This window comes from Paramacrobiotus metropolitanus, unplaced genomic scaffold (assembly GCF_019649055.1).
Source record: "Paramacrobiotus metropolitanus isolate TYO unplaced genomic scaffold, Prichtersi_v1.0 Parri_scaffold0000049, whole genome shotgun sequence".
NCBI lineage: Eukaryota > Metazoa > Tardigrada > Eutardigrada > Parachela > Macrobiotidae > Paramacrobiotus > Paramacrobiotus metropolitanus.
In genome coordinates this window covers 711650-739570 of record NW_026570269.1, presented here as the reverse complement: position 1 = coordinate 739570, position 27921 = coordinate 711650, and the positions used below count along the sequence as shown (strand labels likewise).

The 27921-nt window shown below is 40.0% G+C and overlaps 6 protein-coding genes and 2 long non-coding RNA genes across 14 annotated transcripts; 4 read left to right on the top strand and 4 right to left on the bottom strand.

The window, feature by feature from the left end:
• Positions 1-1340: 1340 nt before the first annotated feature.
• Positions 1341-4373, bottom strand: LOC129591991 (tumor necrosis factor alpha-induced protein 8-like protein). Its single transcript, XM_055487915.1, has 3 exons — positions 3984-4373; positions 3583-3663; positions 1341-2177 (listed from the first exon to the last, which is right to left on the bottom strand). Coding segments are annotated over exons 2-3 (603 nt in total). The 5' UTR covers positions 3584-3663; positions 3984-4373; the 3' UTR covers positions 1341-1575.
• Positions 4374-5050: 677 nt separating this feature from the next.
• LOC129592059 (uncharacterized) lies at positions 5051-5457 on the bottom strand. Its single transcript, XR_008690924.1, has 3 exons — positions 5327-5457; positions 5203-5253; positions 5051-5143 (listed from the first exon to the last, which is right to left on the bottom strand). It is a non-coding gene; the product is annotated as an uncharacterized LOC129592059 (long non-coding RNA).
• A 599-nt stretch (positions 5458-6056) lies between these two features.
• On the bottom strand, positions 6057-8042 carry LOC129592020 (uncharacterized). 2 transcript variants are annotated; one of them, XR_008690908.1, is made up of 6 exons: positions 7626-8042; positions 7121-7202; positions 6873-6955; positions 6685-6756; positions 6477-6537; positions 6057-6388 (listed from the first exon to the last, which is right to left on the bottom strand). It is a non-coding gene; the product is annotated as an uncharacterized LOC129592020 (long non-coding RNA). The 2 variants fall into 2 exon arrangements; XR_008690907.1 differs by lacking the exon at positions 7626-8042 and adding an exon at positions 7260-7554.
• Positions 8043-8207: 165 nt separating this feature from the next.
• On the bottom strand, positions 8208-10620 carry LOC129591990 (coiled-coil domain-containing protein 130 homolog). The gene is made up of 5 exons (XM_055487913.1): positions 10292-10620; positions 10086-10219; positions 9744-9918; positions 9290-9547; positions 8208-8992 (listed from the first exon to the last, which is right to left on the bottom strand). The coding sequence occupies exons 1-5, from the start codon at positions 10292-10294 to the stop codon at positions 8552-8554; spliced, it is 1011 nt and encodes a 336-aa protein (XP_055343888.1). The 5' UTR covers positions 10295-10620; the 3' UTR covers positions 8208-8551.
• A 597-nt stretch (positions 10621-11217) lies between these two features.
• On the top strand, positions 11218-18474 carry LOC129591984 (P2X purinoceptor 4-like). Of its 5 annotated transcripts, none has more exons than XM_055487898.1 (11): positions 11218-12514; positions 12615-12707; positions 13766-13910; positions 15029-15115; positions 15188-15363; positions 15453-15533; positions 16014-16161; positions 16480-16610; positions 17328-17487; positions 17658-17750; positions 17856-18474. In XM_055487898.1, exons 1-11 carry the CDS (start codon positions 12447-12449, stop codon positions 18276-18278), a joined length of 1605 nt encoding a protein of 534 aa, XP_055343873.1. In that variant the 5' UTR covers positions 11218-12446; the 3' UTR covers positions 18279-18474. The 5 variants fall into 5 exon arrangements, with proteins under 5 accessions (XP_055343873.1, XP_055343872.1, XP_055343874.1 ...); XM_055487897.1 differs by having other exon boundaries at positions 15029-15127; positions 15194-15363; XM_055487899.1 differs by lacking the exon at positions 15029-15115 and adding an exon at positions 14923-14994 and having other exon boundaries at positions 11219-12514.
• An 862-nt stretch (positions 18475-19336) lies between these two features.
• On the top strand, positions 19337-20570 carry LOC129592014 (uncharacterized). Its single transcript, XM_055487954.1, has 3 exons — positions 19337-19497; positions 19626-19893; positions 20057-20570. Exons 1-3 carry the CDS (start codon positions 19384-19386, stop codon positions 20377-20379), a joined length of 705 nt encoding a protein of 234 aa, XP_055343929.1. The 5' UTR covers positions 19337-19383; the 3' UTR covers positions 20380-20570.
• Positions 20571-21082: 512 nt separating this feature from the next.
• LOC129591868 (solute carrier family 2, facilitated glucose transporter member 2-like) lies at positions 21083-22921 on the top strand. Its single transcript, XM_055487716.1, has 2 exons — positions 21083-21569; positions 21783-22921. Exons 1-2 carry the CDS (start codon positions 21083-21085, stop codon positions 22919-22921), a joined length of 1626 nt encoding a protein of 541 aa, XP_055343691.1.
• Positions 22922-23585: 664 nt separating this feature from the next.
• On the top strand, positions 23586-27514 carry LOC129591964 (out at first protein-like). Of its 2 annotated transcripts, none has more exons than XM_055487865.1 (4): positions 23586-23927; positions 24122-24280; positions 24691-25309; positions 25616-25739. In XM_055487865.1, the coding sequence occupies exons 1-3, from the start codon at positions 23793-23795 to the stop codon at positions 25180-25182; spliced, it is 786 nt and encodes a 261-aa protein (XP_055343840.1). In that variant the 5' UTR covers positions 23586-23792; the 3' UTR covers positions 25183-25309; positions 25616-25739. The 2 variants fall into 2 exon arrangements, with proteins under 2 accessions (XP_055343840.1, XP_055343839.1); XM_055487864.1 differs by lacking the exons at positions 23586-23927; positions 24122-24280 and adding exons at positions 26383-26755; positions 27040-27514 and having other exon boundaries at positions 25172-25309; positions 25616-26034.
• The last annotated feature ends 407 nt before the right edge of the window (positions 27515-27921 follow it).

Sequence of the window (27921 nt, the reverse complement as noted above, 5' to 3'; positions counted from 1 at the left end):
GCTGAATACGCAGACCCATGTGGCGTGACGTGTCGAAGCACATTAAATGGCTCAAGCCCACGTTTCTTTAAATTCCCGCTTACAGCGGTCAAAGAATTGTTGGATGGGCTTGTAGTATGTACAGTACAGTCATAATAGACCATGTGCGTTGGTTACTTGTATGGCCGACAAGTAAGGATCCATCTATACAAGTTACGTCATGACCGAACCCACACCGCGGCGATTCGCTGCCGCGCAAATTAGATGTATGCGTGTGTGAAGGCGGTGCCAAAAATCCATCCACGTAAGGCCCTTACGTGTATGCCTGTAACTCCACTTCTTTGCATGCATACATACAAGTAGCCGATCCAGCTGCCAGTCAACCTCGAAATTTCAAACGCTCGTTTTTCGTTTGCTTCTCAACGGATCTTCCCAGTCGACATATCAGAAGATGGAAAATTCAATTTAAAACTTTTTGGTATTTTGCAAGTGGATATTTATGGCGAATCAAGAAAGTTATGACTGTTTTGGTTTCTCGTAGACTTAACATAGGATGCAAGCCACCGCCTCCTTTCACGGGCCTATGCTAAGTCTACGAGAAACCAAAACGGCCATAACTTTCTTGATTCGCCATAAATATCTACTTGCTAGATACAAAAAGTTTTAAATTTAATTCTTCATCTTCTGATATGTCGATTAAAGATCCGTTGAAGATGTACGAAAGAGAAGTTTTCAAAATTTTGGAGATCAACGGGCAGTCAGATTGGCCACTTGTATATGTACATGCGAGGCAGCTGGCACCTACACGCGTGCCGCACACCAGCTCGCTCAAACACGTTACGACCCATACATACAAGCCAGTTTTCAGGCGGTTCTAACGTTAGTTGTACTTACTTACTACTTAAACGCTTTTCACCGTTTCAAATAAACACAAGCAGGATGTACAAGTAGTGTTTCAAAAATTGACTTCCGCTCGATCTACAGCGGGAAACTATGATCAACGAAATCTAAAATAATACTGTACTCTATTATCTTCATATTCTACAAACTTACCGTCTAAAACGTAATAAACTGTTTCTAATCATCTTATGGACTTGCCAACGCATGGTCAGTTTAAGTCCTGTTTAGTCTTAAAAAATTCCATATTTTCCATCAAAACATTCCATTAAATTTTGAATAACTATGTGTGCTTGCTAACAAGTAATAAAAGTATTTACTGTACTATATCTGCATACCGCTGGTGAGCGTTCAATTCAACAACTATTTTATCGTGCGTGCTTTACGGTTAAATACCTTGCTTGGCTTTGTTCGCTAATTCTGATATCTATATGTTTCCCAAGTTTTTAATACTAAATTTGGACTTTGGAGGTTGACATTCGCTAATCGACAAAAATTCGAGTTTACTACAAAATTTTGTGTGAAAGTTATTGCGCATCAAAATTTAGAATGACGTTGCAACTTGGAAGGCACATAAAAAGGTAGGCAGAAGGAATTCGTGCAGACAATAAAATTAATCTGATCAGTAAGTACAAAATTACGGGATCGCCGAGGCAAGAAAGACACAATGGATGTTTAAAACAATTTCCAGAATTCTCCTTAAATGACGCCATCTCGCAATAGCTGATGCAAATCCATAACCGCCGCGTGCAGACTATCACGATGCCGACTATCCAGAAACAACCACTCCAACCAAACATCATCTCCATAGAACTTGAACACTTCATCAATACGATGCAGTGATTTGCCGGTTAGATGCATTTCAACGACACCTTTCAACAGCTCCCCGCAATCCTTCATAATCTCCCGCAAGTATACCTTATCAAAGGAAAAGTCCACCTCGTGAAAGCTGATAAATGTCACAGCCGCCTGATGGAATTTACGTCGAAACTCCCCGCAGCGGACCAGCTGCGCGTCGGTCAGTTGTTCATTGCGAATCAGTACAGCCAGTTTTATTGCGGTTTTTATGGTGTAGTTGAGCAATTTATCGGCACGGCGCTTATTGTTCGTGTATTCGCGAGTCAGTTGGTGGAGAATATCGAGCAAGTGCGCTGACCGGTCGTCAATGAACAATTTCACAACGTTCTTAGTAGCCACTGAACCAAGAATTTTCTTTTGGGCACGTAAAGACAAATTTCTGGCCGTGGATGGAGCCGGATTTGGGAGCAGAGGAAGTGGAGCGGTGGCCTGCCGGTCGGTCACTGAAATCATAATTTTATGAAGGTCAAATGACTGTTCTGCATGGGCAAAAGTAATGTCTAAGGAAAACGAGTCATTCGATAACAATCCTTTTCCTTAAGATCCTATTACCACAACCAAGCTTACGTTATTCAGCAATGCGTTCCGCCTCTGAAGCACGAATAATGCACGATCCTATAATTTAAACTTTCCTGTTGATTCCACATGTTCCGCAATTTTCAAATAAAATTGTCATATTAAAGCTACCGAGCAAATATAATATGTCTACAAGAAAAGCCTGACAGAACGTTTTATCATGTAAAAATAACGTTACGTTATCGATCACCCTTTCGGTATCACTTCTCCGTAATTTCATGGTGGTATAATTTTATACGTACCGTATAATTTTTAACAGAAATGTATGCACCGTATCTATTATACCGTATCCATTATACCGTTTGTATGTATTATCCAAACTGCAAGATCGGGTTTGTATGTAAATGACTTGTGAAGTTCACTTCTACTAATGGTAAAGTTTTAACTGTGGTCCAAAATATTTGCGATTACTAGTATTCAATCCGATGATGCTAAAAAATACACACTGAATTTGTGATCCCAGATGCCCATTGGTAGCCAACAATTTCATGGAAAAAAACTATGAGTAAATGATTATACAAAAATATTGTAAGGATTTCTTTGCGAAGACGGAATTATGAATTATCCATACGTACAAGTATTTGTATTATTTATTGAATTTTTTACTGTATATTAATACTGACTAATGCAGACGTACTTAAAAAGTACTTTAAGCATGGCAAAACATCAACTAGCGCAAACGAATCTGCTGCCATGCTTTAAGCCTTTAGCTGTATGTTTTAGTAAAGGTCGTGCAGATAATAATTAATACTAATAATCAACAATATTTTGAATGGCGCACTGAAGTACTGTGCGCGTACATAATTTATCTTCATCTACCGTAAAAACTACTTATGGTTACTAATCTAGTCTCGTGCCTCCTACCGTACGATAAATGCATTACGCAGTTATATAAATACTGTACTAGTAATTTCCCAAAAGAACGGCTATTGTACTCTTTGCAGTTCTTTTTTTGACCGAGCTAGAGGCAACCGATAGTGGTAAAAACCATATTACGGTTATTGTTATTTGAATATCCTATAAAAAATTCGGTGCCTAAACCTTTAATTTCGAAGCTTTCTATACTGAAGTATGGTAACTTTTTAAACCCAAGATCTTTCATCTGAGGTAAACAGTGAGGTTAAAAAACAAGCAGTACGAGTACTTTAATCGTAAATAGGTGCACGCACGATGTAGGTACTGTACGTGCAAATTGTAAGTGCCGTAAATCGTAATTACTGAACTAATTTTTACGATGTCACAATATTGCTTATCCTGACCAGTGGTACTTACTTTTGCTCACGAAGGCTTTGAAAGCTACAGTAGTAAAAGCTGACGAAGAACTTCAGCTGTCCATCCACAGATCACTGCGGTCTGCGAAGAAAAACTGATTTCATTTGTGAATTATGATAAACCTGCAGCTCTTCTATCCATCCAGTAGCTGGCAAGACATTCGGGCTTACAAGTGTAATAAAATTAATTCTATCAACTGAAGCAGATATCGTTCTCAAAAATGGAAAAGTTTTGTAAGCAGTAAGGAAGGAACTATCAAAATTAAATTGGAACATGGTCAACTCTCACTGACAGCCACAGTGAAACGGTTGCGAATGTCATGCTAACGTAAGCAAGCTGTAGGTCGTAATTCGACCATACGATACTGCATACGTTAGCTACAGCGCGATAATTTAACATACCTGCTCGATCGAAGGACGATTCTCAAAGATTGTCACTATTAATAATCATCGATATTCCACAGTTACAGGAAATAATGAAGGGATGCTGGATGCAAAAATGACAGCAAGAGCTGCAATCAGCAATACACTTTAATTACCTCACATCAGTTCTCAAGTCACAAGGCAAAACCACCCGCCTTCAAAATCGATCGCAAAAGGCAAAAATGTAAGTAATTCTACAGCAAATGTCTTATCTTTGCAAATTTATACTTCAATTAACACCTAAATTAGGCCACTTTCAACGAAAAAAACAATGTTCTTGGTTTTCGATTACGAATCGGCAGTGGCACTCGGTATGGCTCCGTTTTGAAATGACCGCACTTTCAAACCGAAAACAACCGTAGTGCGCACTGTCGGGCCTGACCATGAGTGCCGGCTGCTCTCTACAATACGGTTTTCCATATTGCACGTACTGTACGAGTAAGTAAGTACCCTATACCGTCCTTTCTACAAGCCCATCCAACAATTCTTTGACCGCTGTAAGCGCAGCGCATATAAATCGCGCACAGTAATGCAAATACGCATCGTAGCGTAGTGGCAGATATATTTATAAATATTCAACCAATAATAATATATTAGATCGCAATTAATAGACCATTATTAGACCAACGTGGAATCAATCATCTTTAGCCCGGGCATGTTGCAATCAGTAATTTGAAAGCAATATGGATATTAAGTACCACCGCGATATTGTATTGCAAAGCAAAGATAATACTGATACAAAAGCATAAAATTAATATAAATTATGATGGCAATAAATAATGCTAAACATATTACGTTGTATATCACAGATACAGTAACTGCAACACATGCAGATTTGTTGCTTATTTACGCTGAATACGCAGACCCATGTGGCGTGACGTGTCGAAGCACATTAAATGGCTCAAGCCCACGTTTCTTTAAATTCCCGCTTACAGCGGTCAAAGAATTGTTGGATGGGCTTGTACATACATACCTGCTATGGTACTGTATTGTACTATTCAGTAATCACTACATACCCGTATTGTGATTAATTTTGTGGTCGTATTTTAACGTTTTTCTTGATCGTGTTTGTCAACGTCCTGCTGTGGATCCATTGGGATTGTGCCTCGAATATGTTCAAAGATTTTGTGACCATACTTCTGCAAATGGAATTGCTTATTTATTCATATTTCATATACAATTCTTTAAAATAATTTACTTATTCAACCAACGAGTGTCATTTGGCGGTGGAGTAAGAAGAGTCCGCACTCTGCAGTGTAAATGTGTAATTATTATTACATGTGGAATCGGAAGCTTAAATTTCAGTAATCTTGTAGACATACTCGTAATAGGTGGTAATTACAGCGCTTATTTTTCAGCTTCAGTTCTAAAAACTAAAATAATCAGCAAATCCACTTCCGTATAAAATATGCGCGTTAAACAAACTTAACACAAACTTGAACCTTGTTGCCGGTCGGCCATGATTTACAAACATTCAACACTAACAGAAGAGATTTGAAATTACTAAGCATTGCCGATGGGTAAATATTTGCATAAGTTATTGAATTTTCTGATCTCTGCCCGTTACTTCTGTACTTCACGCTACGCTTGCACTTTTACAAGCCATAAAACAGCGCTCCGTTACAATCCAACAACAATACTTCACAAGTCACCATAAATCACGAAATGACACAATTTATCATTGTCATTCCGTATTCTGATTGTATTTCTTTTGTGCTCAGAATTTCCCGACACCCGCTAAACCAACTCAAAAGTATAACCCGCATGATAGTAATTGCAGAAAATTTATGAATTTTAGGTTAATTTATACTAAATTTTACGCAATTTCGAGTGTGGAATTTGTGTAGTTAGTTGGTCTTCGAAAATTGCAGCGGAAGTATCGCGAAGATGCGTTTTAGGGACTTCCGGTGTGTTTTTTCGGGATGAAATGCACATCATCTGTACATCATTTGCAGCTTATATATGGCATAATTTACGCAACAAAAATCATTTTTATCACATTTGCCCTGCAGTTCTATACGGTTACTTCTTAGAATCTGCCCCACCATAGCATTTGCAGTTTACGGTTTTATTCTCCTTAAAGAAATGACACTCATTCACCGGAAAATATTATTAATTTGTGAAAAACTTTAACATCAAAATCAACGTTTTGGATTTCCAAAATTCAGATTCTTTGCCGTCACAAATCAAACGCTAAAACAATAATGAAAATTATCACTTGTTTATAAAACTGACACGGATATCCAAGTGAAGCCATCCAAGGTACTTAAGAGTTTTCTTTGGTGTATCGTATCTTGCAGTTGCTACTATATTTGAAAAAGGAACTGGTCTCCCCAAACCCGGTCGAACCAACGCGTCGTCTATCAGTAAATTCTCCTCCAAATCTGTAATCAGTAACGTTTTAAAAACAAAATTTTTGAGAGGCTGATTTTTAATAAATTTCCTGTAAATCTGGAATTCCAAAAATATTACCTTTGAAAAAGTCGTAACGAAGATGCCGTTCCTGTTTTGGTTGCGCGCTCACGCTTAGAATCTGCGAAAACCAATACATACTTGTGAAAATGTGTTTGAAAGTAGCAAGCGTTGTGATCCCTTCATTATGCAACGCCAGGACATTAATAAAAAAGTGCCTTACTTTATTTGACCATTAAAATTTACAACCACGAACAAGTTTGCATACCTGCTGAAGTTATACCGCTTTTAACCATCTTCACAAGCTACGGAAATCCAAGAGTCATGCAGCTGATATTCCCTGCAGTATATACAAAAAACATTGAGGAATTTGACGAGAGCCTGCTACTCATTAGCCACTGTAATTTCTGGATTTCCCAAATTTATGCTGTCAGAGTTTATGCCGTAATAGATTACCTGAATAATTTAATGCAGAGACATTCCCGTCTGAAAGCCAGTATGCTATTTCGGCCACAGGAAACATCAGCAATGCGCAGAAACTACGATAGAAGAATTATTTGGAAAACGATGCTGCAAATTGTATATAAGTATCAAAAACGTTAGGATTCAAAAGTTCTGATTTAGGTAATCATTTAAGTAATCAAATAAGACAGTTAAAGTTGAGTTAAACCTCTTAACTGTTAGTCATTTATCGTAAGACTCACCAGAATTGGACGTTTTCTTCTCAGTTCACACTGTGTGTATGCTGAAAGGCATGGATATCCAGGTTTTCGAAAGTATCTGCAACTGATCACGTTTAAGGTTAGCAAACTGTTACTACACTGTAAAAAAAGCAATTTTTACCATAATCCATCGTTTTATTCAGAAAAATGGAAGAACAATTGAAAAGTCAGAAATCACATCTGGAGTTAAAAAATTCAGACTGATCAACTAACTTTTGCTTCCGCAACGACAAGCTGCTTCTTCACTAGCAGTGAACGAAATGAACTTGCTGAAACATGTTCCGCCAATCAAAAAAAGAGGGCCGTCCCAGTAGTAAACTGTCCAATTTTTTTGCTTTTTTTAGATTTGATTTATAATTTAATGAATTATTAACTGGTTTTGTCAAAACTTATCAAAAAATTTTAAAAGCCCATACGTGTTGTAAAATAAAATTTAAATTTGCCAATATCAGAATTAGATAAAAATAATTATTATTGGCATTCTTACCTTATGGCACTGCGTGCAGATTAAATCAAATTAAGTCAGTAATTCGTCATAGCTCCAGGAAATCCAAGTTTGTTTCCTCGACTTATTACTGTCAGGAGTTGTATGGCAAGAGCACCATCATGAAATCCAAGTGATTGGAAGAACAAAAGGAAGAACGATGGCACTAGGAATATGGTGTGCGCGCGGGAACATGAATTCGCGTGTACGAGTGTATCTGTATGCTTTGGCAACTACGATTGCCAGCGCGCTGCTCGTTGCGCTGATTCCAAAATAGGCTATTTTATTCATAATTCTCGATAATGGTCTGTTAGAAATGTTTTAGATATAACCCTGAAACAATTTTCTATTACAAAAACTGGGAAATCCAACAATATTTGACGTATTCTACAAGGCATAAGAACGCAGAAAACCGTTTGTGTTTTTATGGCTTTTTGCAGAACTCAAAATTTTACTTGCGGATTCAATGTGGGCATACTGCTGTCGCCACAGGGCGGGCGCAACGCTATCGTGCGGGTAAATCATGAAAATTTATGCAAAACTTGACACCGATCTCGCTTGGGATTTGGATCTGTCCATTTTTAATAAACACAACTAAACAACTAAAATGTTTTATCATGTAAAATGTTTCAGCACTCGTACTCCTATTGCCGCTGTTAAAAGAGAAACGATAAAAAAGGTTAATCGGCACTGCACATTAAATATTAATGGTCACAAAATCATAACGGAGGGTGCCAAAATTTATACCGTTGCTCATTTACAATACACATACTTTTTCTTTACTCAAGCATTTAGTTGCTATTACGTACGGAGTCTACGGACCGTACGTACAACCGACCATTAAAAGGTGAAACCGACCATCTGCTCAAATCTCACAATATAAAAATAATATCACAGTTGTAAACACTTTTAAAACAATTTTTCCATATTTAGTCGCTGTCGGAACTCCCATATCCGTCCATTACCAACGACAGCGAAGACTTTCCTGGTTGCATCTGACAATGAGTAGAAGCGGATCCCTCGCCGCTAACACGATCTCTTTGTTCCGTTTGGACTTTTTGCCCTTTAAGGACAATACCCAAGGCCGAAGGAGATGGAAGCTTCTCGGGCTCCATCAAGTGGAAGGAGAGATTCTTCATCACGGTCGTCGGCAGAGGTGAGGCGACACTGGATGGCAGTACCGGTCGCTCATCGATCTCCTCACGTTTTCGTTTCTGACGTTCTTCCATTGATTCACTCTGCATGTACTTCATTAACGACGCAGTGCGGCGATCTTCTTCCGTTTCCGGCACAAGGCTAATGCTAAGGCTGCTCTTTTTAATCAAATTTCTGTCGATATCCTCGGCTAATTTTATCTTTTTCTTCTCGGACTGCAGAAGAACAATCGATAACATATATCTGTACGCACAACAGAAATTAACAAGCATGCGCACCACAACATGAAACGTAAAATGACTAAACTCCTTCCGCTCACTTGTCAGGCATGAATAGTTCAACGTATCTATACTCTATAGTCTATAGTGTTTTTTCTTAACATTACTAGTCTCTATGGTAGTGAATCAATACTTACCACATAATAACATGAAACATCATTCTAATCAATCCGGTCAAAAACGCAGATCTAAAATCTACACTATTAAATTAAATCGGACGCATCACACTCATACCCGGAAAGCGCTCCGTAGTAAGGAATTTTGTTCATAATCGTCTTTCATGCGGGACTGATAATCCGTCAACTGGTCGATGACAGGCTTCGTGGTCGCAGCCTTAATCTGGTCATCCTTTCCATGTTCCAGCTTGAACATGGCATCGGTAAGCAATTTTTGTGACGTGGCTTTATCCGTAGCCACCACTGCTTCGGTGCTTTCGGGATCCCAACGTCGTTCCTGACGTCGCGCGCCGCTGACCACTTCATAATCGAAATTCTACAAGCGCAGATCAGTATAACGTGTGGCGTAAATTCAATCTTCTGACAGTGCGCTAAGTAATGAGGTTCCATTCTGTAGTAATTTCAGCCAGTACAGCATTATATAAAATTAAGCAGGTATATTTTCTAAGAATTGCGCGAAATGAGTACTCCGTACTCGTACAGCACTCATGAACAATATACAGAACACATACCTTGGGATCCGTGCGAAATTCGAAATAATTATCACACAAATGACATTTCATCCGGAACTCCCATAGCGGGGTGGTGTAATACATTCCAACTTTCCGTTTCTCGGCGTTGTACCTCACACCCATTCCGATATGGTTACCACATCCATCGCACCAGATGTTGAATGGCATCTCAAACCTAAATGAATACAATTCGTACTGAAAAATTAAAAACACAAGATACAAGCACAGAAAAACACACAGCCAGAACACACGATCCGCAATAACCTCACATTCCGCAAAACGAGATCTGACACCCTTAAAGACTCGCAAAAGCACTAGAAATTTCCAATCTTTCATTAGTACCTAATTGTAAGGATGCCCAGATGGATCTTGCTGGCGCGTTCCGCCAAGGCATGAGTGCCATGGAATTTGTTCAATCCGCCGAGTTCTGGACGCCAGTCGGGCGGGTAGTACTTGTTCTGGCCCTTTCTCTCTCCCTGTCAGGATTAGAGCAAATTATTAAACAACGAAACAAATTCTTTATGCTCTTGTAAGAATCCTGGCCTTACCATTTCTCAGATGAATTTATACGGGAGATGTAGAAAAAACAACACAATACGACTACCAGCCAGGAGATGCACTCCAGTAAGTCCAGTCCAGATGAATCATAAATGATAAGTCCCGACCAATCCACGAATACGGATACTCGGAAGCAACGCCAATCAAACCAAGGAGTTTCTTCCCATGAAACTGATGCGATACCGAAAGAGGGAAAGAGAAAATTAATAACGATTTAAAATTTCAAATCTGTTTGGTGGCAGACTTGCAATGAGCCTAGAGTCTTGACTGCGTAAAACTTAGTACAGTAAAAGTTGTTTAGACGCTACTCGTAGCCTCGTAGGGTAGACTGTCACCGTAGACGTTTGCGAAAGGTCCGTAGTACCCGGCCGTACGGACAGGTTTGACTGCGACTGCCACCCGGAAACAACATTTCCTCGTGCTTGTGCGGTACCATAATTATTATGTATTGTTGACCAAATATTATTAATCCTTAAAGTGTCCCCGTGTCCAGTGGACTTTTAGGACAATGCGATTTCTTTGTAGGCTGATAAACAGTGTTTTACCATAATGGTTTTATTACGCTGTCTTTTTCGAAAGTTGTTGTCTTTTGTGAAAGTTAGCCGATGCTGCGTCCAGCGGCGACATTTAAGTGCAGTAATTATGCTAACTTGTAACTCACTGCATGCTAGCAAACAATATGGCAGACAATTTTATTCAAATTTTCTCTGTATTCGCAATTTTGAATAACTTTCTTTTGGAAATAGACGCACAAACTCCAAATGGGACCACCTTAAAGGACTGGATTATAATAGAAGATGTACAGTACTTGAGGCATGAAAGCCTGGGGCAGACAGTTTTACACCCTCTGAATCCAGCGTTAGTACTGTATTTGTAATTATGCAATTGTATTTCGGTTAGGCACCCATTGCAGAATCCAAATGTTTCGACCACTACGCAACCGTTTCTGGCTCTCTTTTAATGAAATGTGCAGACAAATCCAATGGGAAGGAAACAATTACCGTATTTGCATATGTGAGTGCTCGTTTTAAATTACTATTAAATTCAATTACGATACGGACAATCCCGTTGTCGGCATCAGTGTGCGGTACTGCACTTGCACGGTGCATTCTGTGCTGGCTGGACGACAACGATTTTCCCGAAGACGTGCGCCCCGGACTAACTCTACACGGCACGAATATTTTCCGTTTTTCGTAGAGTTTACTCGCTGATGTTTCAGTTTCAATCCCCCCGAACGCTTCCTGCTGCATACGCTAATATGTAGTTTGCATTACATAATACCATGTATACTTGTATGGAAGTACCGTCATTCTTATTTATTTTCACTGTCACGACACCGATTATATTTCATTAAGCTTTGATATTTCACTTGATATTCCGGCACCGCGCTCCAGGGAAATAAAGTCTGCGCATCGCGAATATCTCGTACTTGTACACATGTTTGTTGTCATCGCAATACTGCGCTAACGCCGAGTGTCTCTGCATCCTCCCCCGAGTTTTGTCCGCGATACTCGACATATTTTTAGGATCGACGATGAGTTACCAGATGTTACGCCAACTGAACTTGCAGGACAAGTTGTGATTAATATTTTGGATGCAACCACTGACGACCGTTTATCCCTCTCATTTTCCGGTTGTGTAATTGCATGGACATCATGAACGAAAGTTTCAAACGCGCCGTAACACGACTTGTATGCAGCTCAAGCGAGGTTCAACGCCGTCAAACATTTTTCCTAAAATAAACCCTGGACAAATCGTTAAGGCTGTTGTGCGGGGCTGACATTCGTGTCAAACGCCCCGAGAATATGCCAGTGGGAATGTTTACTACTACTGCATCGTAAAATAAAAAATACGGCATCGTATCAATGCACATCATGAAAAGCGACAAATCTAACAAGTAACCCTGATCATGAAATCCTGCGTTTTATGCCGCTACTCAACGGATCGTTTTGTTCATTCAACGACTCTAGAGCAACATCTGATCCCCCAATTAAAACAGCGGCAATTTATCAGTTGTCCATCTGATTCGGGATATGAGATGTGTTCCCCTTTGGTGTCAGTTTAATTCCAGCGCAACGGCAACACGTATACTACACGGTCACAAAACACGCTGCATTCCGCTTGCAATAAACAACCTATCGCGCAATGTCCGGTTCAACATTCTGGAACAGGATTAAGCTTTTCTACTTCCGCGTCTCACCGTCCCTGCTCGAGTACGATACGCATTTTCGAAATGGATTTGCAGTTTTAAGGTTTTGGATAAAGAAATTTGTATTGTATACTTTGTAATGTTGTGGCATTTTTTTGGCGCAGGTATCACACTCCAAGAACGCTTCTTGTCCGCTGCAGATATCTGGGAATGATCTACACGCTGATGCGCGTACTTGTTCTAGTGTATGTTATTGGGTAAGTACTGCGCAAAAAAATATGCAGAATATTCATAAAAATGATTTAATATTTAAATCTCCTCCGCCTTGTAATGCTCGCCGAAATGCCGGACATGGCTGTGCTTAATTTGCCAATGACATTATTAGCTTATAAACTTTTGTATGTGCAGGGAGCTATAACCAAATTATGTGTCCGAGTGCATCTGTGCTTTTGATTTGGTAACTGATATACGAGTACAATACAATTATCGAACCCACTCAGTCGGCTTGAATAGCGAAGAAAACAACAATAAATGCATTCGCGGTCATCCTACGGGAAAATTGCACACGTTTATTAACTCTGAATCGAAAACTTATGGTGAATTATCAAACCTGCAAATATATAAAATAAACCGGATATGGCTGGTCATGCTCACCAATGCATATTTCGTAATATAAAATTGTACTCTCATAAAGTTGCAAGCAAAGTAGGTAGTTATGCTGTTCAAAAGATAAAATAAATCGACAAAAGAAAACAAGTTTTTTATAATTAATCAACAGAAATTATAATCGACCAGCGCATATGGCATCAAAACTCAAGCAAGCCGTCATATTTGCAAGTTGATGCTCTGCCACAACATCGTAATTTGATTACTGTAAATAAACTTTATCGCCCATTTTTATATGAGAATTCCGTATATATCACAAATCACAAATTCCGTATATATCACGAAGTCCGTATATATCACAAACTAAGAAAAAATCGTGCACTGACAAATGAGATAAAAGCATGCACAAGGTTTTATATGGATTCTACTACTAATATAAAGTGAACCCTGTCCCAGTAGTGCGAGAAATTAATTTGCCGGGGCTAGATATTGAAGCATTGGTGCGACATCACGCAAGTTCGTGTTGAGAACTTATGATAACATCCGTTCTTCCTGTCGTCGCTATATTATTTACGGAAGTTACTATTGCAACAGAACTAGTTATTTCGCTACTATTTCCACATTTGTAACTCATACACAGTATTTCTCACTCGGAGGTAACTCATTTAAGGCATATCCCTGATTATTTACCGCTTCTGGTTTGATTTAGATATGTATTGGTTCATTCAAAAAGCTATCAGTCAATCGATGAACCCGACAGCAGCATCATTTCTAAAGTAAAGGGCATCTTAAGGCGTCACCGGAATGGGCGAGAAGAAGTCTGGGACAGCCAAGATTACGTCATTCCACCAGTGGTACGGTAAGAGTATTGTAGTGTATAAAACTGTAATGATTACGTACGGCGATATTTAATTTCTACATCAGCTGCAGAGCCGCTGCATTCAAGCTATTAAACCCGATACCGCCGTAAAAAGTTGACAATTTGTCTCTCCAGTTGTACGTACAAGCCCATCCAACAATTCTTTGACCGCTGTAAGCGGGAATTTAAAGAAACGTGGGCTTGAGCCATTTAATGTGCTTCGACACGTCACGCCACATGGGTCTGCGTATTCAGCGTGATGATGTTACCGCTTCTTGTGAACAGTGATGTTACCGCTTCTTGTGAAATCAATAAAAACTGTATTCAGCGTAAATAAGCAACAAATCTGCATGCGTGCTGCAGTTGCGTCATCTGATAAAAGAAGCCTGGGTGATGTCTGCCACAACAAAACTCTGCCAGAATCTTTACAAATCTATTCCAGTGCCATATGAGAAGGTCTTCCACGCGGGTGGCGCTCGAATTGAGTACTGATATTTCGTTCCATATTTCGTTTTATGGATGGTAGTTCATATTTCATAACTTCATAAACTGATCTGTTTCTTTTGTAATTACTGATAATTTAACTGTGATAATTCTAACTGCGATCTGTTTGGTTTTGTTGATTAACCTGATAATTTTAATTGTGATGATGCTTTATCGGTGATTAATTGTGATCTAATATATTATTGTTGGTTGAATATTTATAAATATATCTGCCACTACACTACGATGCGTATTTGCATTACTGTGCGCGATTTATATGCGCTGCGCTTACAGCGGTCAAAGAATTGTTGGATGGGCTTGTATTAAGGCTGTAGCAACAATACTACTGTAGTTGCATGGAGCTTTGATATTCTTTGAATTTCTTTCTTAATATTATTCGGATATTACGATTAGATCAAAATAGTCTTCGTGAAAATTCATTTACTTGATAGAAACGCGTCAAATAACGTACCTTGAGTTACATATACTGCTGTACATACCGTACATGGCGCTGGTTTTTCTAGGAGAATAACGCAATTTTCATCGCAACAAATTTTGTTTACACCTACAACCAAACCCAAGGAATTTGTGCCGAGGTATGCAGAATATTTCCTGTCTTTAATTCTATAGTTGGGAGTTAAACCATTGGAGAGGACCATTAAACATCAAGTTTTGCCCAAGGATGAGTCGCTGAAACTATTGACCATTCACCTTCAAGTGAACATGCATGTGCAGTCAAAATAAATCTTACAAATGAGCAGCATTGGCGCGTGTAATAAAGTACTCTAGCCCCAGGATATTGGCTCTGGAACGGGAGAAGGCAGAGATTGCACCCGGGATTCTCACTGCACGCGAGATAAGGAGGTCAAATACGGAAACGGCATCCAAACCGGGATTTGTAACCGAACGACCTCCACTTGCCAAATTCGTGGTTGGTGTCCGGTTGAAGTGGACACACCTCCCAGGTAAATAGCCAGTGGCCAAACAAAAGCGGAATGCGATAATTAATGACTATAAAATTTGCGCAAAATATGTGTTTTCTTTTCGGTTGTAGTAAACCAACCCTAAGCGGTTTCGACACCGTCACCATCATGGTCAAAAATTATATCAATTTTCCCAGATTCGATGTGCGCAGGTCAGTGAAGTTACGAATCAGCAAAAACGTTTTATGAAATCATATGTACGCACGTCCGCTTTACGATCAATTAATTGTGGGTGTCTTCCATGAAAATGAGCATATTGTTGCCGGAACTGGAAGACTTCTGGGCGCAGGCCCGTCAGCCCCCCTTTAATAAAACAACCATCAATATGAACAATACAGGTGAAATGAATGTAACAAAAACAACCAAACAAGAACAATGCAATGGGAATGGGCGGGAGGGAGAAAAATTCCCTTGCCAAAACTGCAAAAACTGATTTCAACACAGCACACGACTCTCCAGCAACAAGGAAACATCTCAGAATCTCCAACTCGGAGGAAACGAAGCCACTAACAAACCAATGAAAGCCGACAAATGGCCATAAACACGAAAAATGGGAGGGATGTGCACCCACAATTAACGATGATTAAATACATTTAATCATTCATTATATATGTGTTCATTCGTTTTCGTAGATCCAATATGCTGTCACACTTCTCAGCAGAATACTTAAAAGAGTGTCGCTACCACCCAAAGGACGATCCATATTGTCCAATTTTTCCTCTAGTACAAATTGTAAAAGATGCCGAGAAAGATCTCGACGTGGCCAAGATAGCCGTTAAGGTACGGACTGGTTTTGCTATTTTCTTTGGAAATCGAAACCGCTCAGTGTTCACTGTTGACGAAAAACACAAAAAACACTTTCTAGCAGAGATTCGATGCACCTACAGATATCATGATATGTATATTATATTTTTGACCGGTACGGTGTTTTAACTGAATGTTTCAAATCGATTCACATGTAAAGGACTCGAGAGTTTTCTGTTGCTTTTTTGTCGTATCGCATTTCCACGGGGAATTCTAATTTATGGCGAACTTGTCTTCTCACATTGCCTTGTTTACACTTGTATGCACTTGTAAGTTTTGATTGAATTATTCTAGGGAGGAGTGATCTCTTTCAACATTGAGTGGAAATGCGATCTTGACTATGATGAGGAATATTGTCGTCCTAAATACTCTTTCAAGCGTTTGGATGACCAGCATGCTAAAGTTAGCACCGGCTGGAACTTCCGGTTGGCATAATACTAGCGAAATGTGTATCTTTTAATGAGAAATATTGTATCTCTATCTGCTATAATCTGCTCGATATTATAAATTACAAGAAACTGCCTCGGCTTCGCCTCCGCGTTTCTTGTGGTCTACAGTCGCAGATCAAATTCTAACTTAATCACAAGGTGGCTGTTAATTGCGCGGCGAATACAGCGAATATAGTTGTGTTGATTGTTTGGGTTATTTCTTTAAATTTCAAATTCGGTAAAGTTCTCTCTGTAAAATACTCGTACAAATTAAATACTGGAGATATTGTGAAGTACAAACTACACACTGAGCACACCAGGCCTTATTACGGTGAACGATGTTTAGATACCGCAACTTGCAGGATCGAAATCTTGGTTGTTCAAGTTTAGTTTATCAGACAGTTCAAGTTTAGTTTCTTTTCCCATCGGAAATCCACGATACCCTTTTGGGCCTTTTTTATTATGTTATGTTTTTTTCGATCTCGTTGTCTCAGGTTTTTTCTGTAGTTATACGCGTATTATAGATTTTGTTTCTTGATAAGATTAACCATACCACTCATCCACTCAGTAAAATACTCATGATCAATTCTTGTTTAGTAATTTTCGAAGGCGCGTATATACGTACTCATATTGTACTTATGCAACAGCATTATTAAAGTTTGTATGCTCAAAATGCATCATAATAATTGTGTTGCATACATGGTTTTTTTGTAGGCATCCTTATTACTATTATGATCGCGACAATGTTTTTCGACGAGATGTGGTGAAATTCTGGGGCATTCGCATAGTGTTCGATGTACATGGAAAAGCCGGGAGGTTTTCAATAATATTGATGCTCATCCATGTTGGCTCTGCCATGGGTCTGTTTGGAATTGTATGTGCAATCAACATTCTAGAATCTAAAAAAGTAACTTTAAGACTGGTGTATTGCGATAATATGTACATTACATAATTCCGATTTTTGAAAGCGGGTGCCCACATTTTAGTTATGCCCAAAATACATTTGAGTGGCGCTGCATTTACGAAAGTTGTGCATCTTTTCAGGCATCCATGGTGTGCGAATTCTTGCTGAATTCGTGCATGATAACGCCGACTCTGGATGACCATAAAACATTGCGCTTAGAAGAACTTTTGGAAGTACGCACACGTCCAATAGATCGCTTAAAGCGATGAATGCTTCCCTGCTTAAGATTCCAAACGGTCAACCTTTTTTTTGCAATTGTCGCTTTTATTGCATTGCAGTCAATACGTCCTCCTCGGCCGAACAGTCCACGACTGAGCATGCAACGACAGATCACTACCACCGATTCCTTCCAGCTGCGCGAAAAACTCCTGAAGCCATTCAAGACGGACTCCTACGACAACGGCAAAGTTAACACGTGGATCGACCGTGATACGCGGACATCGGCTACTTCACTGGCTTCTGTGAAGCCGGTAGAAACGTATATCGATATGGAACCGGTACATGATACGTGGCACCGACCGCATAGTGCTCCCACATCGCCCCTCTATGACGCCCGGACAGAGACTCTGCGCAACTTATCACCGAATCGGGAGCCACGACGACCCCCAGACTCCCTGAATGTATTAGTCAACCGCAACGCGGTTATGAATGAACTGCGAAATCCGTACCGGCATAGGAATCAGGAACAATACTGGGTGTAAACTACCGGTAGAATATTTTGTACGTAATCGTAACGGAGTTTGACGTTCGTCGCAAGAATCTTGCCGGATGCAAAGATTTTTCTTGTTAGATTCCAATGAATCAATAATTTTTTGGTATTTTGGAATTCTCTAAAACACCTCCAGCTGTCTTATTCAGTATTGTATTTATCCTGGAGAAGTACCATTAGGAGCTATAGTTGACAACAATTTAAAAATGGGTGAAGATGCAGACATTGTATTAACAATTTTGCAACCGAATCCGAAAAATTTACGCAGGTAGATAATCAGTCATAAGAATAACAAACATCACAATTCAAGGACGTAGCTCCGCCGCTCCGGTCACCACTAAATCAGTTTAATTACGCATAGTACGAGATTATCGTACTCGAACACAAGATTTAATAATTTATAGAGCACAGACATTAGTACGGTATATATGTACACTTCTGTAATGAAAAGCTTAATTATCCTTGTACGATACGAGATTGCCCTTATCCTCGTATTACCACCAAAGTGCTAATGCACTTGACGGGCAGATGTTTTTGTTTAATCAGTCTAAAATTTTGGTATTCGTTTTACATAGCTCTATTCATTGTGCAATACAAGTAATCGTATAAAAACAGTAAAAAAGCCAATGGGCAATGGCGATAAACACGGATAGTCAAAAATTTATAATTATTGCCACGTTTAAAGGCTGTGTACGTAGGCATTCCATTCCGAAAGTAAGTGGGTGTGCACCAATACAAGTCGTTTCGTCGTCTTAAAGTGCTGGTCCTCACTTTTAAGGACTCTAAATTGTGCAAAGAAAAGCATTCTTGACAAAATTATTCCAGTTTTAACGGACAACATGCGGAAATATCGCTCAAAATGACGTACGTATGGTTCTAGCAGCTGCGCTGACACTTTGCGACCGGTAATTTAACTGAAACCTCAGTTTATGTTATACATAATACGGAAACGTGACACACTCCATAATTTGCGTACGGTAAAATGCTGACCAGAAGGTTTGAAAGGATGTTCAAAGTACCATATAAAGGAACACTACGCAAACGATTTACGGTCACACTTTGAATAAAACATTGCAGTGCTCTACCTTTTTAATAAGATGGCGTACGCAAAAGTCTTGACGGTGCTTTTTGGGTGTTTGGTGGGAGCAGCAATTTCTCAAAACTGCAGAATGCCTCTGTATCCTTCCGGAGTCTCGATAGATCCTTTGCGGGTAAATCACGAATTCCATAATTCAGTTTTATTTTCAAGTGCTGCATTACTTTTATAGCATGCATATAATAATGATATACTGTAATCGCATTCACGATACGCCATATACTAAATCAAACATTCGTGTAGATTGCCGGTGTATGGTATGAATACATGTTCTATGCTCCTGGCACTTCCGATTACAACTGCATTAACATTTACACCCCGTTGAACGCCACAACGAATTCAGTGACCGGTGTGACCATCGCGTTCAACTGGACAATCACATTTTCCATTAAACCACCTGGAAGCAGTTACCAATGCATTGGCATGTGCATTGTCGCTAACGTTACAACCGACGGAACAGAGTCAGTGGCGGCTTGGTTGCCACAGTCCATTGGAGGAACCGGAACCCGCAGTAAGTCCGCAGTTTCACGAAACGTACAATCAGCTCAGAAAGGTCGTGATAATTTATGTTCCAGTATGCGATATCATTTTATTTCTGTAAATAGGTTGTTTCTGGCATTTTTATTTTATGGTGTCCTACTGTCTTAGTAAAGATCTGGTGGGTTTTATTTTAGCAAACCTGAACTATAGCATCCTGTACACTGACTATAACCTGATTGAAATCGCGTACCGGTGCGCTAATCCTGTCACAACATCGCTATATTGCGACTCTCCGTTATTCTGGATCAACCTCCGCAGCAAGCCGTCCGCGTTGGATAAATCCACAAAGGATTATGTAGCAAGCACAGTGAATAATGTACTGACTCGTTACTGCTTCACCACCGCTAACATGACCTATACCAACTGGGATGACACCGTGCCCTTCTGTGCTCCGACCCCACCAACAGATTGTGCAGCACTGGCCAATGCTTCCATTCGGAAACCACCGTCAACATAATAATGTTATGTAATTAGCATTTGCCCAAATGAAAGGCGCACAGCATTTGGCTAAAAGGTTGCATTGCCCTTTTAATTATTTTATTTAGCGATAGCTATTGTACTTTATGTATTTGCAATAGCTTACGTAAAACTGCAATACTCGGCACGCCATTATTGCAACGAATCGATAACATACAGTGTCTAGTCCTGCTACCATTTCCGGGCTTTCTGATAAAATTAGCTACGCTTTAATCGCAAATCTTGAGAATTCAAGGCCGCTAACTGCCGGTACCTAACTGTTACCGCTTATCTTTCGATGGCTTGCTCGAAAACATATTCAAACACTGTCGTCAATCAAATCGCTATACTGGGAACAATTTTTTACGCGCTGCAACGATCCAGCCACATAATGACGTGTTCTGTATAGACCGTATACTATATTCGTATCTTCACATAGCTGTTTTTATGCACATCGCTTGCAGTATTTACCGACTTGCTCGGCACTTCTTGGAGAAGATATACAGATACAATCTATAAGTACATACAATAAATTAAACACCGCAGCGCCGCATTAACGTTTGGGATGGTAGGGTGTACATGAATACCTATATAAGCGCAAACGAAAAATTGATACCAGTACTGATATAGTGCGCTAACAGTCCAGATATTGCACCATAAGCAAAATACATTCTCACTGCGACGACGTCTCCATGCACAATACAATGGGACAAAAGGCTGTTGCCGTCAACCGTGACCCTTTAACAGCTACAACATTTTTCGCGTCCCTTATGGCGGCGCTTTCCACATGGTTTGCAGGAGGCTACATTGCTGCTCAGGTGAATGTCCCCCAGGATCTAATCATCAACTGGATTCGCCAAATTGAGTGCGCTCGCATAACGGACCATTTTGCCACGGTCGGGGTCACTAGCATGAATGATACGCAAACAAACGCTATTCTTTGGTGCTTTGCTAATGCTGAAAACGAGACGTCCCTGCATCTGCGAGAAAACGGTAAACTCGGTGCCATATGGAGTATGGTCGGATGTGGGGTCATGTTGGGCGTGTCCGTGGGAGCATTGGTCACCAATTATCTAGTGGAAGGGCTAGGATTCCGCAGGACACTTCTGTTGTGCAACCTGCTGGAAATGGTGGGGAGTCTCACAGCTGGATTCAGTGTTGCTGCTAGATCACACGAGTTATTCATTGCAGGTAAGAAACACAGCTAATGTGGCTTGAGAACTAATCGACTTATATAATTGTACGCTTTCGGTGTCCGCACCGTACTAATAATTTTAAACGATTTCACTAGGTCAAACCAGACTAAAATAACCATAAAGGACATCGACCATAAACATAACGCTTTTCACAATAAAATTGATGTCCTTTCGAGCATGTTAAATACATTATACTTTTGCTTCACAGGACGACTTATTTTCGGTCTGGGAAACGGTTTCGGATGCTCAGCCTGTGGCGTATACGTATCTGAAATAAGTCCTGATAAACATCGCGGAGCTTTGAACGTCGTTGTTACAGCATCATTCAGTATTGGGGTACTAATTGCGGACATTGTCGGATTGCCGCAGATACTCGGAACTTCGGCCAACTGGCAGCATATGTCATGGATACTCCTTTTACCAAGCATCCTTTTCGTTGTATCATATTATTTCTTGCCGGAGAGTCCGCGCTGGCTCTGCAGGAAAATGCAACATACCGGGAAAACCGAAAGCACTCTGCAACGTCTTCGTGGACGGCAGAACGTGGAAGCCGACATTCGCCTTATCGAAAGTGAATTAGAAGAAGCCCGAAAACTAACCATCTACAAAATATCCATGTTGGACCTATTTCGTGACGGGTTTTTACGGAAAACTACGGCCATATGTTTACTGGCCATTGCCGCCCAGCGGTTTACCGGCTACTTAGCGGTTTATGTCTACTCAACGGAGATGTTTCGACAGTGTGGAATAACCAAAGCGCTAGCATCCTACGGAACAATTATCCTCACGGCGCTATCAGCCGTGATTGCCCTTCTCGGTTCGCGGCTGTTGGACATTGTTGGAAGACGGATTATGCTCCTCGGCGGCCTGTTTGGTTGTTCGCTGTGTACGGCGGCCATGGTGGCGTTCGCGGCACTGACGAAATACGAAGTATGTTTCACCTGCCAGTATGGCAATTTGGTGGCCATGATACTTTTCATGGTGTTCTTTGCGCTGGGACCGGCAAGTGTGCCGTTCCTGCTACCGGCTGAAATGTTCGGCATGACCTCGAGACAGTCGGCATCGGCCTTAACGTACATCGTATGTCTATCTATATCGACGATTATTACAGCGGTTTTCCCCATAATGCAAGCTCATTTAATGGAATGGACGTTTACGATCTTTACCGGAGTTACCGCAACTTTGACCATATTCCTGTCGAAGATGCTAATAGAAACAAAAGGCAAATCGTTCCTAGAAATACAAAAGGCCCTGGAGGATCGATTTTGTGTCAAAAGGAAAGGATCGCGGGAACCGATATTTTTTCAGTGCACTGTTCCTGAGCGAAATTCATTTTCAGAGAAATAATATTAGTGAGAAAAATTCATTTTTTTCAACAAAATGTAAATTAACTGTAAATTTCTGGGAATGGGTTGGAACGCCTCATGTACACTGACCGCGCCTGTTTATAAGTACTTTGATGGCAAACTGCGCGCAGGTTAAGTTTTGTAATTAGTTTTCTCAGTACTTGTAAATAAAGTATACGTTTAATTTCTTGACCAGATCAAATGAATTTGATAGTATGTGTTTATAGCCATAACAGGATATAGATATAGATATAATCAAGTAAATTATGTATCACCAATTACCAAAGATATGTGCTAACTGTACTTACACTGTACTGTGTCCCTGTTCGTACTACATCTACGGTACCGAAACGAGACATGCTGTTCGCATTGAAAACATTCGGAGTCATTTCGGACCATTAGCTGTTACCATTCATATCAAACCATTAAAGTATGGAAGCAAAAAATGGAATCAAAGAGCACTGGGAGCTTTCGCTAGTTATTTATTGTAGATATACAGAGCACTAATAATACGACTTCCTATCTGGAATTCGCCTTTTTTTGTCCGAAACTAGAGATATCGCTGTTACTAACTACCCACCCTGCGGGGCAGTGTTCTGCGCAGTCCCTTCTTGCTTCTTGTCACTTTTCTGTCTGGCAGTTTAGAACTTGGGCTTCGTGCTCGTTTTGTTTTTTTGTATTTAAACTTTAACGTTATAATTAGGGTATATTTATCAGCTGCTTTCCTTGTATTTGCAATACAAAATACAAATACTTGCTCTCAGTATCTGCCAGGCTTGCGGCTTCGGAAACTAGTATACAATGACTGAAATCTAATTGATTTGCAAAGAGGATCGTTTTGGCCGTTCATATTAGGATCAGTTAAATAAAGGATGTTGAGCGCGTCCATTGCCATTCAGAATAATATTGTTTTTGTCTGGCTATGGAGTGGATTTCTCATGATTTTGAACGCCAGTTCGGAGCCATTAGTGGTGAACATTGCAAACAAAGGCGGCGATGTTTTGCAAGTAAGGAACTGCATGTGCTTACTGTTAGTACTGCTTATGCGTTGTTTCCGTGAATCGTTTGTGAGGAAGGCTTTGATGTTGCGGCATTTGATATCTTGTACGAGTATGCATTCTCTGAATTTAGATATATGTACGAGTATACTTGTTCCAAAACGGCAGATTTAGATTGTTTCTAATGCTGCATGTCTTATTAGGAAACCTTCGACGCGAATGTGACAGATGATACCATAAAGTTGAGCTTTAAGCAGTTCGATGGAACATCCATTAACCACCTGATTGATTTCCCAACGGCCATGCAGGGCTTTCATCTTTTGCTTCCTCCTACCACCAATAAGGGACAAATGAACAAACAGGTTTCTTTTTTAAATTTAATAGTTGCAATTTCTGTATTCCAAGACTTTAAATGGTCGGTGTATGACTCGCACTTTGATTAATTCGGCAGTAATTCTTTAAAGAAAATATTGATGAAGTACTGTAGATGCATAGGTGTAATGGTTAGGATCAGTAAAAGCAATGGTTGCCTTTGCTAAGAATTTTGAATTTGGAGTTGGTTAACGGTCAGTACTGTAATATGAGCATTTTCAGCCAAGCGCAGGCATTTTGATAATTTCAAAATGATTTTGAGCAATTCCAGAAAACTTGGAAGAAATTCGTACTCGTTAATTCGTTGTGGGTATATAAATTATTTGTGTGCAAACGGTTATCGTAGTATGTATTGTATACTACAGAAAGCGCAGCGTTTATCTTTGTTGATTGTTTTCAGGAATTTTGTTTTATCGTCCCACTGGGCAGTGAGGAATATATTTCCTCTGATGCCATCTCTAAGCTGCGCCAGAAAAATCCGCACACTGTACGCCGACCAGAAGAAGAGCTACCGCCGCAATCGTTTTACATGCAAGCGACTTTCAGTTCTGTCAGTGTATCCCACGCCTTTCCTCTGTGTAGAAGAACACTGGTCCAAACATTTTTCCTAATTCCCGAAGAATCGTTAGCCGCTCGCAACACCACATTACCCACTAAATTTGAGGGAATTCCCGCTTGTGATATTGCGTTGGGACTCAGTGGACAGCCGTGTGTTTGTTCTTACAACTTATGCATTGTTTGGTATCCGTGCGGCTTGAAATTCTGTCAGACCACGCAGCCTAACGGTGAGATTGTTTCCTACCGCTGCGGCATTAAGACTTGCAAGAAATGTAGACAGTTCTTATTTGTTGCCCAAAATCGGCTGGACTGTCCACCAGAGTTTTATGTGTGATTGTGGATTGTGATGCAGCGTTTCCTCGTACTTTCCGGTGAATCGGTGATAATCAAAGAAAGAGTTCACTATGATAATTCCAGTGCACGGAGAGGTCGTTCGTTGGGAAAAATGTGCGACTGGAGTGGTAAGTAGATATTCTTGTTCTTTGTTGTATTAAAGGCCGTTTTTTTTAGTTTCGCTAGTTAGTAGATTTTCTTGATAATTGTTTGAGAAATTTTACTGTTGCTGGGTGAAAAAGTTGATGTTTTTCGAAGTATGGCAGCCGATTAAGCTTCCCGATAGGCAACATCATTTATTTTAAACATCTTGCGAAGACAAAATTTACATCGGTTTGATAAAGGTTTACATATTTGAAAGAATAATAAGTGCTTCAGCGCTTTTCTTTAGTTTTATTTTGTTGAACTGAAGAATTCATAATTGTGTTTTTAAGGAATGACATTCGCGTTAGAAAACGCAAGGAACTGTTAAACACGATCATAGCGATGCGGAAAATGGCAATGGGCGAATGGGAGATCTTGTGTGGTGAATGTGATTCAACAGGAACATGACGATAAATGATGCTGCTCTTGATAAATTCTCACCAGACAATGTCAAACTCCATCCATCGGCTGTTTATACATTCCTCTTTTTATTCCTGGGATTACGCATGTATAAATCATGCTGGGCGCCATTATTTCGACATTCCTCAGTTAACAATTCCGCCAAAAAGATTGCTTTTCTCAAAATCCTAATTGTTGTGCAGTCTGTTTGCATTGGAGCTCTTGTTGATGATCTTATATTCCAACATGTGCAAGAAGTTGTCGTTTTCCCCAAATTACCATTCCTTTTCATCATTTTCGTTGGATTTATGTACGTCCGTATCTACCTATTTACCGGTATCCACCTAGCGATTCTTATTGTGTAAATGTAAATGAATGTGTAAATTAATTAGAATGCACATCAGACTTCATCGAGGTGCTTCAAAGTCTTGTGTTAGCTGCCTGTTTTAACCTTAATCTGAAAAATATCTGTACAAGTAGTTCTCGTAATCATAATGTAGCTCACAATTGTGACAGTATTTCAGAATTAAATTAAAAAGAAATCGCTTGCTGGGCGCTTTTTATTGGAGTTACCATCAGCGGTAGTTTTTGTCTGCAATTGATTCGATTTCCGATTTGGATTTAACCAGTGAGTGTTATGCGTTATCATAATTTGTAGATGTGAAATCGTCTTTGCCCTTACAAGATCTTTCCGGCCCACCATGGAGCATGCCGTATTGTCTCATTTTGTACCTTTTCTGTTGTCCATTATACTACATATCGGGTATCTGCGACCGGAACCGTTCAATGAAGAATGGGAAATAATCTCTTTGTATGTTGCGTCGGTATTGGTGGTGTTCTGGTCTGATGTACGAGTGGCAACCATCTGGGAAAAGGAAGCTTTAGTTACATTGGGACAAGTCGGAAAAACTGTTGTGCTCCAAACGGCACGTTCATTGGAGAGCTTCGGTGAAGGCTTGTCTACGCTGAGTGAGGCTACGACTGGTTTCCGGACTCTTACAAATAGTGTGGTGAATTCTCCCATTTTGAGTGTAAGGATGCTTTCTGTTAGTAACAGTTGAAGCCCTTTTTATTGAGTTGATGAATTTTTGTCGCAATTTGCTGTTTATAGCCATATAGTAATTTTGCCAAAATCAGCAAACTGCTTTATAAGTACTACGTAATTTTATTCAGTGATTATTTCATGGCAAAAATTGTTCTTTATGGTTTTGACAGTTAATCGAGATCAGTGCGTGATGAATTTTACATATGTTTGTAATTGTAGATAATTGTAACGATTACATTGTGTGTTTTAACTGTAAGCGCGTTTTTTTAGCTCCGAAGCGGTAGTTGGAACCATGAAGATGGCTCGAACGGGTCCGTTAACGCTAACAGATCCAGCCCTTCCACTGCGACGAATAGCGGTTCGGATGGTCATAGTAGTAGCGATGACGAAGGTAGCAGTCGCGGCAGTGTGGCTTCTTCAGTTTCGACAGAACCTCCGCCTGTTCGACGTTCGGCTCGACTGGCCCACGTTAAGCGAAATGTCAATTACCGATCGTAGATGAATTTGATCTACTTTAGAGCTGCGGTAAAGGTTTTTTTTCACGCACACACATTCTCCCTTTTGCCTTATTTGGCAAGTATCAACTAGAATTTGAGTTCCTGAGTTTTTGTTATTGCTTGTTGTTATTTTCATTGTTTTTGTACGTTACATGTTTGAAAAATAATTATTTTACAAAATACGTGTTTTACAAAATGTGTGGACGATGTTTGTTTCTACTAACGCAGAAAAAAGTCGGTCATCTGTGGATCCAGTAAAGTGGCTCATCGTTTATGCGGAGCAGACAGTGCCGGAACTGCAAGGTCACTTGTCTGAAAGGTGTGACAATAGATCCGGGCACCAAACTGATGCAATAACTATAACAATTGGCCAAGGACGTAAACGTACACTGTTCAAAAGAGGCACTACAGCAGTCTACTAAATTGTATGTCTTGTTCTTTGTTTCAAAACCACACTGCACACAGACCTCCCAGAACGTTCATTTATGTGACCCCTTAGCATCAGTGTCATATGAATATATTATACACGTGCCCGGCTGCCGGTCAACCATACCGACTGAAAGCTTAGCGAGTTTTCAATCCTAAATATTTGATCTGAAAATTTCTTGCTTTATTTTTTGTTTATTAAGCCATTGGTATCTTCCATCTGAAAAAA

Excerpts from the sequence above, each read along its gene's own strand:
- LOC129591868 (XM_055487716.1), top strand. The coding sequence starts at position 21,083 with ATGGGACAAAAGGCTGTTGCCGTCAACCGTGACCCTTTAACAGCTACA. Across the intron at positions 21,570-21,782 it reads ACACGAGTTATTCATTGCAG|GACGACTTATTTTCGGTCTG; the intron begins GTAAGAAACACA and ends TTTGCTTCACAG.
- LOC129591964 (XM_055487864.1), top strand. The coding sequence starts at position 25,730 with ATGACGATAAATGATGCTGCTCTTGATAAATTCTCACCAGACAATGTC. Across the intron at positions 26,035-26,382 it reads ATCATTTTCGTTGGATTTAT|ATGTGAAATCGTCTTTGCCC; the intron begins GTACGTCCGTAT and ends CATAATTTGTAG. Across the intron at positions 26,756-27,039 it reads TGAATTCTCCCATTTTGAGT|CTCCGAAGCGGTAGTTGGAA; the intron begins GTAAGGATGCTT and ends GCGTTTTTTTAG.
- LOC129591990 (XM_055487913.1), bottom strand. Across the intron at positions 9,919-10,085 it reads CTGGGCATCCTTACAATTAG|GTTTGAGATGCCATTCAACA; the intron begins GTACTAATGAAA and ends GTATTCATTTAG. Across the intron at positions 9,548-9,743 it reads AATTTCGCACGGATCCCAAG|AATTTCGATTATGAAGTGGT; the intron begins GTATGTGTTCTG and ends CTGCGCTTGTAG.
- LOC129591984 (XM_055487897.1), top strand. The coding sequence starts at position 12,447 with ATGTCCGGTTCAACATTCTGGAACAGGATTAAGCTTTTCTACTTCCGC. Across the intron at positions 12,708-13,765 it reads GTTCTAGTGTATGTTATTGG|ATATGTATTGGTTCATTCAA; the intron begins GTAAGTACTGCG and ends GGTTTGATTTAG. Across the intron at positions 16,611-17,327 it reads AGCACCGGCTGGAACTTCCG|GCATCCTTATTACTATTATG; the intron begins GTTGGCATAATA and ends GTTTTTTTGTAG.
- LOC129592014 (XM_055487954.1), top strand. The coding sequence starts at position 19,384 with ATGGCGTACGCAAAAGTCTTGACGGTGCTTTTTGGGTGTTTGGTGGGA. Across the intron at positions 19,498-19,625 it reads TCTCGATAGATCCTTTGCGG|ATTGCCGGTGTATGGTATGA; the intron begins GTAAATCACGAA and ends ACATTCGTGTAG. Across the intron at positions 19,894-20,056 it reads TGGAGGAACCGGAACCCGCA|CAAACCTGAACTATAGCATC; the intron begins GTAAGTCCGCAG and ends GTTTTATTTTAG.